Genomic DNA, 13,127 nt, shown 5'->3' with positions numbered 1-13,127 from the left:
TTGTCACTACCTGTATTTTTCGGTAGTTAATGCAGTTGTAGAATGCGGTTGTAGAGTGCGGTTAATTATGTGTGTACAGAATGTGATTAAGGAGTAAAAGGTGAATTGACAACCGAAATTAGGTGTGTATGTGGCCATTGTAATGTCATAAGATAGCATCTGTTTTGCAAACTGTATTGCTGGTATTGTTGTTTTTAACGTAGGCTTAACAACACAATGGCATTGCCATAGAAACCAACACACATTCCGTAAAGCGAAAGAGCACTTATGGACAGACAAATTGGATATGAACAGTTGCGATACACTATGTGTACAGTCAGTCTTCTAGATTGGATTCCAATTGGATATGCACAAAATCGGATTTGGGCTAACAGTATGAGGCTTTAGGACTGCGCATGCGCACTGGCTGGTCCAGCCTGGAAAATAAGTGTTTTTTTAACGCTGTTTGAGCAAAAGTTGTTTTAATATGTTTAATATGTAAATTTAATTTAGCTCAAAGGGAATCATTTATGATATTATAGGGAATTTGAACAGAATCTGTTTTACAGCTGATCATGAGTCGGCCGGCGATTCACTGAACGAGCCGTATAACATTAATTCTGCAATGGATATTAAAATCCAAAATATAGTGAAAACACTATTAATAAGCACAGTAACAAGATCGGCAGATTTAAGACATTAACTTGTAAGCACAAAACACAAGATACTTCTCTTTTCAATATAAATAAGACTTTATTTATATAAACCTAAGACATAAACTAATCTAACACATGAACACAAGCAGTCACACATTCACACGTTGCAGAAGGAGAGAAAGGATGAGTTTAGAGAATGAGAATGTGAAATCCCAAGTTTATAGCAATATGTGCTATTGCATAGACCTGAACAACCATCATCACGTAATTAACCCTCGCATTGAGTTTCTCAATGAGGCTAAAATTTATATTAAATGCACCAGCTCAGTTAGAACCTGGAGGTACTTGCTTGCGTTGCCTTTGTGTTACAGGGATTCCCTTCTGTCGTCGTCGTTGCAGGAAAGGGGTTTTCCCGAGTTGGTGATTGGCTGGAAGTTCAGTAGTCTTTGAAGTGATGTCTTGGGGAGCCAATGGTTGGGCGTTGGCTGAGGATGGTTTTGGAGTCAGTTGCTGGTTGAAGTTTGAAGCGGGTGCAGTCGGAGCTGGACTTTACGGCAAACTTAACTTTTGAACACGAGACCCAATGGGAAGAATAAAAAACTAAAGTAAAAGAATAAAATGAGTAACGAGACTAGGTGGTTTTTCTTCTCATTGTGGTGTTAAGTAGCAACTGGCCTGTAGGCCGGAGCACGCTCAAAGAGCGCTAAAAGCAGCGTCAAAACTTGGTGGCAAAAAGAAGAAGAGAAGAGAGACGAGAAAAGGGAAGATTTGATGGTGTCCTGAGTGAACTTAGCTTCTGGACACATCCCATCTGGTGTCTTGACCAATTAGATAGGCTATTATCTTAGCTAGGGTTGTTCCTTCCATCATAAATCAGCATGTTATCAGTCACATGGTCCGAATTTTACACACTCTTGCAAAGTATACTTTTGGATGTGATTTCTATAACCAGAATATGATACATTTGACAAAGAATCAGTTGGAAGAAACGTTTCAAGCTAGAATTGTCAAACACGAATAACCCTTAAAATCGTTCAATAGTTATTAAAAAGACATACATAATATGTGCTTAAAACATGATAGTCTAATGTGTGGGTTACATACATAATATAGTGTTATGCCTAGCAATGTCCTTTTAGGATGATTTTATGTGCATATGAAAAAGAAAGTCTCTGTGTAGTTCTATGTAGGACATAGGGACATGTTCGGTGAACACCAGAGAGAGGTTAAAAGGTCTCCTAAAGAATTTCAGTCTCAGTCTTTGTCTTGTGGGGAAAAAGTCAATCTAAGGAAGCTTGTGATTTCCAGCGTGGAACGCATGTGATGGCCATCTCTTTGACCATCAGTCTTGATTACTTGTCGATTACTTTGATTATCTCCTTCTGGCATTGTACTTCTAAGTTTTTTTTGTCTTAATGTTGCGAGCTGTTCTGTGAAAGAGGCTTGTTGGTTAGGCTTGCTCCAGACTCATGGCGCCAGAGTACCATGGACCAATTTATGACGTCCTGTTGGGCTTCTCTGTAATTTCGGCTCCTCATGTTTCAATGTTCTGATCGAATCTTAGTTTGTCTGACTCGTTCTGACCCTACAGTGATTTTCAAATATGTAATTTAATCATAAGCATGAATTTGTGTTTGAATGTTTCCCCATTCAAAGAGATAGGAGCTTGCATGCCCGAGAGACGTTTCAAAGATGGCTGCCAAGTGACGTGACTGCCTTAAAGGGACTTTGGTCATATTCATGGAAAAAAATAAGTTTGCCATCAGTTGTCAGAAGATGAAAGTGATATCTTTGTCGTAATATCCTTTGTTTAAGGGGATTTATCATGACTGCATCAGCGCTGTTTAATGCTTTGAATCAATGGCATTGATCTCTATGAAGTAAACATCAGCTTCAACATTACCCAGGTAACTCATTGATCGTCGATGGAACCTTGTGAAGTTAATTAATTTCAACACCTTGTTTCATTCATGAATGAAGCATTTTAAGTGTATTAGTTGACTTATTTAGTCATTTAGCAGATGCTTTTATCCAAAGCTTTCAAATGAGGACAATAGAAGCAATCAAAACCAACAAGAGAGCAACAATATGCAAGTGCTCTGACAAGTCTCGGTTAGTCTACGTCTAACGCAGTACACGTACCAAGATTTTTTTTTTTTTTTTTAATGAAAGAAAACAAGTAGAATAGGAGAAAAAGAAAGCTAGTGTTAGGGGTCAGATAGATACAAAGAAGACTAAAAGATACAAAGACGACAGATAGATAAAATAGAATTAGAAAAGGGAGTACTAGAGTTAGAGGGTCAAATAAAGATGGAAGAGATGCGTTTTTAGCCATTTTTTGAAGATGGCTAAGGATTCAGCTGCTCAGATTGAGTTGGGCAGGTCATTCCACCAGATGGGAACAGTTAATGAAAAAGTCAGTGAAAGTGATTTTTTGCCACTTTGGGATGGTACAATAATGCATCGTTCACTTGCAAAACGCAAGCTTCTAGAGGGCACATAGGTCTAAAGTACTGATTTTAGGTAAAGGGGTGCAGAGCCAGTGGTGGTTTTGTTTGGCAAACATTAATGCCTTGAATTTTATGCGAGCAGCTGTTGGTAGCCAGTGCAAATTGATGAACTGAGGTGTGACGTGCGTTCTTTCGGCTCATTAAAGATTAATCTTGCAACGGCATTTTGGATTAATTGTAGAGGTTTGATGGAACTGGCTGGAAGACCTGCCAAGAGAGCATTGCAATTAGGGATTCACCTATCAGTATAGGGCCCGATACTGAGCTCCTGTACTCGTACTCGTTAAAATGCCCCGATACCACACAGCATGTGATAAGTGCCATATTCAGACAAAGAAACACCGACAACAGAACAACAGACAGCATAATGGAGTTATTAGAGATTAAGGATGTCTACGAAGTATATGTATGCAAAGAATTTAATGTTAAACATTCAGTATTAAAGCCTGTATAGGCTTTAATACTGTGTGATCTTTATTGATATTCGCTCACTTAGCACACGCATCATTTGGCTTAAAACTAAATTGTAAATATAAGACAATTTATAGGGGCATTCACTATAAACATAATTTATTTTCAACCTTAAGCATACACGACTTTCTGGCGAAAGTGAAACTAACAGCCTGTGTGAAATGCGCTAGCCTGTTCTGTACTTGTCCCTCTCATTCTGCACCTGTACAAATACATGCGCGAGTTGCGCGTTTTGCTTGCTTCATGAGTGATTCTGCATTATATGAGTGGCTTTGGAATATAAATCTCAGCACGTTTCAGATGAAAAAAACGCGACTTTTATTTCTGAAATTATCACATTTAGGAGATTTATAACGAGTGGTCCCCTGCATTATTACAGCAAAACGCGTGATTACAGTACTGAGCCGCAGCAATGGAGCAGTTCTAATGCAATTAAATTTAAAGATGATGTACCATAGAGCAAAAAAATGAACAGTGAAAGTAACAAAAACTTTTAATGGGCATAATTAAGTGTGAAAATAACCGAATGATATACAGTCAAACCAAATATCATTCAGATATAATTTTTTTATATTTTTTAGTGGTGGGCCGTTATCGGCGTTAACGTGCTGCGTTAACGTGAGACTCTTATCGGGCGATAAAAAAAATATCGCCGTTAATCTATTCTCAAAGTTGGGTTGGGAGCTGGGTCTATACTACGCAAGCTATGATGACTTTCACCTTGATATTTTAGCGGATGTATACCTAGCCGAATTGCACTGTAGGGGCAGAACGAGTCTTTGAACCTGTGTGTATGCGTGCTAACATGGATGCAGCTATGAAGCCGGGTTTGCTTCAGGAAAATTTATTTTTAAGAAGCTTCCCAATGGAAATCGGCAAGTCATTTCTGTCTCTACCTTACATGGTCGCGCTCTCTGTATCGCGCGCACAGCGGAGTTCCGCCTCGGTTCGCACACACACACACACACACACACACACAAACAAACGCAAGCGCACACACAAGTGAACACACTCCCACTCCTATTTGTAAATATTAAGTAACAAAACGTCTATTTAAATATGACTTCTGTGTGTCTCTGTGTTAATGTATGGCGCAGACAGCGGGTTTGTTCACTACTCATACAGAAGACCGCGTGACGCTTGCGGCGATATTAACGTCTGTCGTCTCACTAAATGAGGACATAAATGCATGAACAACATCTCCAGAACTGCTCTGAGAGTCACTTCATGAGCATTCGAGCGTTTCATTTGAGAAAAACTATCCTCACGGCAACCTGTCAAAATAAAAGTTCGGTTTCACTTGAAGACATTGGGCAGAACGTAATAGGCTACTACTACTAAAACTATTAAAACCTTATCTTTAAGGAATAATCATACAATGTCTTCAATGTTATTATCAATATTAAATTCTTGATGACTGCTAGTTGTTTACTTATCTACTTGGCAGAATTCAAATGAGCCATTTTAATCTAGATTAATCTAGATTAATTCCAAGATTACAGTGAGATTAATCTAGATTAAAAAAATTAATCTATGCCCACCACTAATTTTTTTACTTGTGGGTCAGGACACTATAGTTCATTTAAGTAAGTGAGGATACAAAAATAAAGTAAACTGTGACATTATAACCAAAAATTCTTCATACAGTGGACTACCAGTAAAACTGATACAAATTTGGGACCAAAAATTATTCAGAGTCTGGGAAAAAACCTGGTTGACAGCATTCCCAGGAGACTGCAAGCTGTCATTAAGGCTAAGGGTTGCCCGACAAAGTATTGATAGTTGTGTAAATATTTTCATACTAACAGCTGTCTGAATCATTTTTGGTTGATTTGTAATCCATTATATACCTTTCTATTAAAGTTTTCTGACATTATCAAGCTGATTCTGTTCTAACACAGTTTAAATCTGAGTTCTCGTCATATTTTATTATCATTTTCTGAACTGTAGAGAATAAACTGTGATAATGTGAGAAATGTTGAAGGTGTCTGAATAAATTTTGGTTTGACAGTATCTATTTGATAAATGAAGTTAACCAACTAACATTATACATACTCTTTTGGTTTCTGTACCCAGTATTTAAAAAATGTACAAATGCAATGAAAATATCAGTAACGGTACTCTGTATCGGCAAGTACCAAAAGTATCGCTGAGTGCTGGAAAAAGTGGTATCGGTGCATTCCTAATTGCAATAGTCCAACCTGGACAGAACAAGAGCTTGAACAAGGAGTTGTTGCATGTTCCTAAAGAATGAGAGGTAGAGTTGAGTGTCATCAGCATAGCAGTAAAATGAAAAGCCATGTTTCTGAATGACAGAAACCTAGTGATGCCATGTAGACAGAAGAGAAGTGGTCCAAGAACTGAGCCCTGAGGCACCTCATTAGCTAGTGACTTGGATACCTCACCTCTCCAAGATACCTTGAAGGACCTATTTGAGAGGTAAGACTCAAACCACTGGAGTGCGGTTCCTGAGATGCCCTTTCCCAATAGGGTTGACAGGAGGATCTGGTGGTTAACCGTGTCAAAAGCAGTGGACAGATCCAGTATAAGTATAGAAGATTTGGAATCTAATCTTGCAAGTCTTAGGGCTTCAACAACTGAGAGTGAAGCAGTTTTGATCGAGTGTCCACTACTGAAGCCAGATTGGTTGCTGTCCAGGAGGTTGTTCTGTGTGAGAAAGGCAGAGACTTGGTTGAACACAACTTGTTCAAGTGTTTTTGCAACGAACGGTAGAAGGGAAACCGGTCTGTAGTTCCCTAAAATAGTTGGGTTAAGAGTGGGTTTAAGAAGTGGGGTTATACGAGCCTGTTTAAATGCTGAGGGAAAAACTCCAGTGTGAAGGGATGTTAACGATGTGAGTGAGTGCAGGTCTGCAACCAAATGTGCCTGTGCAAAAAATGTTGTGCTCGTGTGACTAACTGAGAAAGTTAGTTGCAAAAGAGCGACCAGTGGGAAGAATGAGTCTGGAGCCCTGGAGTGTAAGTACAACTGCAGGAGAAATGGCTTGAAGGAGGTTAGATGGAAATAGGATCAAGCAGACAACTACTAGGATGACTGGAAAGGATGAGTTTAGAGACTTCTGCTTCAGAGAGTGGAGAGAAGGATGTGAACGAGTGTATGTTTGTTGGTAAGATGTGTTTGACAGTTTGTGGTATGGAGAATTGTTCTGTGAGGTTTATAATTTTATTAATGAAAAATGTGGCAAAGTTGTCAGAGTTGATGAAGGAGGGGGAGGAGGAGGACGACAAAGGAGGGAGGAAAATATTTTAAAGAGCATGCAAGAGTTAGGCGAATTGTTAATTTTGTCGTGATAGTATGTCCCTTTAGCAGTGGAGACATTAGCAGAGAAGTCAGAGAGGAGTAATCAATATAAATTAAGGTCAGCAGCCCTGAGCTTAGAATGATGTTCGCGGAGAACATCAGATAGTCAAGGGGCAGAAAGTATCTAAGCAAGACGTCAGAGTGGAGCAGAAAGTACCGGTAGCACTGTTAGCATCAAGAGATGATAACTGTTTAGGGGGAGGAAGCGAAGTTGAAACCATAGCAGAAAGCCAGGAGGGTGAGAGTGAGCATTGGTTACGTCAAAAAGTGACACGTGGAGGGGTGTGTGTTGTGTCAGGAACCATGTTGAGGTTAAGAGTGAGGAGGAAGTTATCCGAGGTGTGCAGTGGAGTAACCAGCACATGATCAGTGGAGCAGTGTCGTGTGTAAATAATGTCCAGTTGGTTGCCTGATTTTTTTATGAGTAGCCGTAGTTGACACTCGTTTGAGATCAAAAGTAAGTAAGCAGAGTGTGGAAGTCTGCAGCCTGAGGTTTATCTAGGTGGATGTTGAAGTCTCCAAGTATAACTAGGGGAGTACCATCCTCAGAAAAGGTTGAGAGCAACGCATCTAAATCTTCCATGAAGTTACCTAGTGGTCCTGGAGGTCGATAAGGTCGACTCACCCTTAAAGACAGTACCTTTCCACCGTTTTCTCCTCGCATAATAATGTCACTGCACTGACTGACTGTGTTAAATGAGCGCAGAGACGAGTCCCTGTACTCATACTGCTGAAAAACCAATAACGATAACAATAACAGCTTGGAAAACCACTTGTCCAGTCAGATTTGAGAATGTAGAACTTAGTATTATACATTAATATATCGATGAGAATGAATGAACAAATGAAAGAATAAATGTATGTATGTAAAATCGCATATTGCGACACTGAGGCACCCAAAATCACCATAAGAGAAATTTCTCGTTAAAACAATGGCATGTAGACTTCACATATTTCTCACATATATCTGAACATAGCTTTAAGTTCAAGGCAACAGTCAGTTAAAAAAAAAAAAAGACAAAGAAATTGTATTTTAACCAAAAGAAAAAAAAAAAACTTACATACTCCAGGGTTTTAGAGCATGCTAAATAGCTGTACAGACAGCTGTAATGTTTTGGCACAATGCCATGTCTTTAAGCACCTGCTTTAAATTACTCTATACTGAGCTGTGCTTAATTTGTTTTCCTTTCCCTGCTCTTCAAAGGTGTGGAAACGTTCTGGAGCCTGGTTCTACAAAGTCTTGCCGAAGCATATTCGTCCCATTAAGGATTCAATTCTAGATAACAGGAAGCCAGTAATAGAAAGAGGAGAGCTGCTGCCAGTGACCAGGAGTGCACCAATAAGCTACACATGGGCTCAAAGTAAAGGTTAGATGCTAATGCTTCTATTCTATTCTATTCTATTCTATCTGGGTTACAGTGAGGCACTTTCAGTAGAAGAAAATGTGGCCAATCTGTAATTGTTAAAATACTGTTTAAGTAGTAAACAGTGACCACAGGATGCTGACAATGCATGTAAACATGATATTAGTGTGAGGGGAAAACCCTTTACGTACCGTTTATGTAGGTTACCTACATACTAAAATGTCCTAAACATGAGTATTATATTAAAAGTTTTAAACTAACTGAGCACACAGTTTAAAGCAATAGATAGACAATAATTTTGACTAAAAATTTTTTGCTCACATATTTTGCATTCAAAATGGAAGAACTTTAAATCTCTTCCCTATTCACGACAGCATCATAAACTGTGGTTCGAAGAGTGTTGCAGCTAGTTGCAGCAATATTGACTTAAGACTTGAGTTTTTTTAAAGTTAAAGCCAGAGTTTGTTTCACTAAACTGCTGTTTGATAAAACAGCAACAAACATATACATTTGAAAAAATTGCTATTTCCCAGCTCTACCAAAAACCTTCCAAACCTTGACTTTTGAACTGCCATTTTTGTGTACCCCTAGTAATTACGCCTCTAATGCTGTCAATTAGTTTAACTTGTATTGAACCTGGAATATTTGGACACACAAAAATGTATAAACGCCATTGCATTAGATAAGAAAGATAGCAAAATCACACTTTTCAATCAAACAAATTCATGGAGAAAAAAAAAATTAATTATAATAATAATTGAGGTTTCTTTTGTTAGGTTTTTAAATGGTAAAACATGAGGTGTACTTTGCTGGCACGTACCCACACTTTATTGGGATTTTAAGCTAACATTTTATACCTCTATACTGTGTCTGCAATTAGGCCATTGTATCAGTTATCTGAATATACTGGTGAAGCTATAGATCTAAAGGTCAGTTAGCTTATTAAAACACCCCTTAGACATTTCTGTACTTTAGATGGGACATCCCATTCTCTGCCAGTGACGCTATTAATGAGCTCAACCATCTTAAGGTGACCCCATTTAACCCTTCTCCAAATAAACATTCATTCTTACATTCATTTCAGGCTGAAACGCTCCTAGCTTCCAGGCACAGTTCTGCTTAACCTTGCAGAAATGCATTTAAGGGAGGATGAAAAAGTGAAATATATGTAAAAATAAACTCGCCATGGCATGAATTAAATGGACCCATCTGCAGTGTGTGATAAGCTTACTTATCAGAAGAATTAGGCAGTAGAAGAGTCCTACAGCATGTGAAGCAGCGTCCCTCAAGCGCTGTTGCGTCTTGCAGTAGGGACGCTCAGAGGACCAATATATCATCATTTTATTACGTATAATAAAACTTGTGGCCCATAAGAGTTTATAGTCACACAGTTTCTCATGCATTTGATTATCTCCGACATGCAAATAAGATGTTCAGGAACGTTCATCAATTCCACATATGGTGGTGCTTTATAGCTTTACAAAGATGTATCGTTGGAGCGGTTCTCTTTGGCAGGCGCATATCTGTTCATATGTACCTGGACTGCAGTTTATATGTGGTTGACATGAGTTTTCTTTTCCTTTTTTGTTAAGCCAGTCTTAGAGCACCAAATGTGGCTTGGTGCTAGCCATGTGTGCTTGAGAGCGAGAGGTGTATGAGATGCATTAGTGTGGTAGGGGTGGACACCTTTTCTGACTATATCCATTTAAAGGATGACTGAATAAATGATGTCTGAAAGGCTTTTGGTGGGACTAACGCAGAGTAATACCTCCATACCAGCTGCTCCTATTATGCACGAGCATATCAGAGGTTGTTACTGAATGAAGCGTGATAAAAGCGCACATGTTGATTCAGGAAGTGCACCTTCCTAACCCTTTGATAAAATACACTTTTCAGAGATTTTGTAGCATTTGTAAGTTCAACAGTAAAATGTGTTCTTATCAAGAACCATATTTGACTGTATGCTAGTGTATTGTGCATGTTAGGCTTCTTAAGTTGCTGATATGTTTCTTTGCAGATTACAATTTATTATTATTTTTTTTTTTTACATTTCTTACATTATTATGTTCTTCAGATCAAAGTATTGGTTTATGGGTTCTTCATACTGTCGCTGTAATTTTGACTTATGTCATAAGCTTTTTTTGGTCCCGATTGAATGTAATTGCATGGAAAGAGCAACCAGCACAGTCTTGAGAATTTCTTCTTTTTGTGTTCCAAGGAATTCATACAGCTTTGGAGCTTTCTGAGGGCGAGTAAATAATGGCAGAACCATTTGAACAAACTATTCCTTTACCAAAGTTTTTAAAGGGGTCATATAATGCCATTTTTGTACAAGCTAATATGATTCTTTAGGGTCTAAATTGAAAGTTTGTAATATACTTTAATTAAAAATTCTCATTGGTATTGTAAGAAAACACTCATTTTACCTGCTCAAAAACAGCTCTGTTTTCAGCACACCGTTTTAGTGCGTGTGTTTTAAATGCTAATGAGCTTTGCTCGCCCGCCTCTGTTCTGTGGGGCGTTTTGACACAACACACGTGGAGTGTTGCCTTGACAACAGTTGAGGGTATATTTTGAAGAATGGCAGCGGGAGTCTCTGAGGATACTGTGCAACCTTATCAATTCGAACCGGAGTCGGACCCGGAACAGGATGACGGCCCCGAAGAAGTTCGACAATTAAGACTTGAACGGGACGTTTCTGAATGGTTGGTTAACGTAATGTCACTTTTATCTATTTGTGTGTGTACTGTCAGGTAGAGTAGTGAGATACGAACGCTATGTGTTTACTGATACGTTAGTTCGTTGACAGATTGATGTTACAGCTAATGGTCATGAAAAATAAATTCGGTAAATGTAGGCTTGTCAGTGATGCGTAACGTTATCTATGCAGTGTTAGGTACAACTCTCAGGGCGGAAACACTGATATGAGGTCACAGCAGGAATTTTTCATATTGAGAACGTCAGAATAGAAAACATGCATGTACCCTGAATGTAAACATTAGCCACATACATCGTGAAGCGTGCTAGCGATTTGCAAAGATTAATATAAAGGTTAATTAAACGTTACACTCACTTCTTCTGGAGGTTCAGCAGGAACACGAATAGTTGGTACCGATTCTTTTTCAGGAGCAGCTTCTTAGCAAAACCAGCTTTATACTGACCTTCATTTATAAAGCAGTCTGGTGAAAATGATTCGCGCAAACATGAAAACATTGACGTTGCTCGTGGGGAATATTCCTTCAAAAGCAAAACTCAGCCACTGTGTATTCAGCGGTTCGGACTTAGGAACATCAAAATGACTGCTGTGTTCATTATTGCACCGAGAACAGAACACCACAATCGCTAGACGCCATTCTGCTCATAGACAGCTCCAGCGTATATCAACAATGACGCGCGGACTATGATTGACAGCTCGCTCACGAGCAAGGGCGGGTCTGTGTTGAAACACTGCTGTCAATCAACCATCGTGGGAGGGGCGTCCGACCGTGTGGCGCCACACGGTCGAACGGCTTGATTTGAGACGGGTAAAACAAATAAGGAGATTAAAAAAACACTGGATGGATTTTTATCATTTTATGATGGTTGTGTACAGGCACTGCTAACACACATTTCAGTACAATCAACTTGTAAAAGTGCATGTACCATTATATGACCCCTTTAACAAAGCTTTTCAACCTGGAACGTCTCCAACAAATATGATTTGATAATGGCAGTGTAAATGCTTTACTGTCACCCGTCTTGCATACACAGTCACAAACAGTAGATTGTGACTTTTAGACTCTGATTTGTCATGTGGGGTCAATTTGACTCTGTGTAGCTTCACTGGATCTTCAGAAGAGAATGATAAAATCTCCAGCACATAGATGTTAACTATTCATATTAACCAACCCTCTACAGACACCTTGGCAATTGAATTGCCATTGGCTAGTAAATTTTTCAGATTACTCGCCAGACTGATAATACTAGGCCTATAACAATAATGATAATAATAATAATATGAATTCTGCTAATAAGAACAGTATAAAATGCACTAAGGATTAACGAGCTGCTAAATTCATGAATATTAATCAGGTTGTGTGCGTTCACTCAAACTGATTCGTTGAGATCAAAACAGGGACGATATTAGGTGAGCACCAGCCAATGAGATTGCCGTTTGCTCATTAGTTCTGCCCACTACCGGAAAATCCGGCAGTTCTTAAAAGCTGAAAAAATCCAAAGGAACTCGTTATTTTGACAGGAAAATACAGCAAAGAATATCGTTTACATGTAGCGCGTCAATTCTGCATGTATGTAAGACTCTCTCTTGCTCTCTCTCCTCTCACCAAAGCGACGGCGAGTTGTGCGCCGTTACAGTAGAGTTTACGGTACACCAAATACAGGTGCGCTGCGCATCCATTGAGATTAACTGAAAAATAGCACAGATCGCTTGACGGAGGCTGTTTCTCAAACGGAAGGCTGCATCCTCCGGAGGTCGCATTTGTAGGCTGCATATGTCATAAAGAAGATCTTATTTTAGAATATTAACAGTTATTAAATTTGACCATTATTCTTAGTTAAGTGTAAATTGTTGTAATATGCTTTTGACTCGCAAATGCAATGTTCAGTTAACTGAAATAAACCAGGCTTGATGACGTATGCAGCCTACAAATGCGACCACCGGAGGATGCAGCCTTCCGTTTGAGAAACAGCCGGAGAGTGAAACTCTGAAGCGCTCAGTCATAGTGTTCCGCGAGTGAAAATATATCTGTGCTAAACTTATACTTAGCCTCCAACTCGCACACTAGCAAGTCAAATCTGAGAATTTATTAGCCGTTGGCTAATATTAG

General features: G+C 39.0%; 1 protein-coding gene across 5 annotated transcripts in view; it reads left to right on the top strand.

The window, feature by feature from the left end:
- doc2b (double C2-like domains, beta) overlaps nt 1-13,127 on the top strand; it is a 300,599-nt gene that overhangs the window by 46,205 nt on the left and 241,267 nt on the right. For all 5 annotated transcript variants that reach the window (XM_058776339.1, XM_058776336.1, XM_058776337.1 and 2 more), the window contains exon 6: nt 8,142-8,304. In XM_058776339.1, the coding sequence (XP_058632322.1) occupies nt 8,142-8,304 (163 nt within the window). The remainder of the gene's footprint in view (nt 1-8,141; nt 8,305-13,127) is intronic.

Source organism: Onychostoma macrolepis, chromosome 05 (assembly GCF_012432095.1).
Source record: "Onychostoma macrolepis isolate SWU-2019 chromosome 05, ASM1243209v1, whole genome shotgun sequence".
Classification (NCBI taxonomy): domain Eukaryota; kingdom Metazoa; phylum Chordata; class Actinopteri; order Cypriniformes; family Cyprinidae; genus Onychostoma; species Onychostoma macrolepis.
Note: the sequence above shows the minus strand (reverse complement) of the source record. Positions and strands in the feature narration are given on the sequence as shown.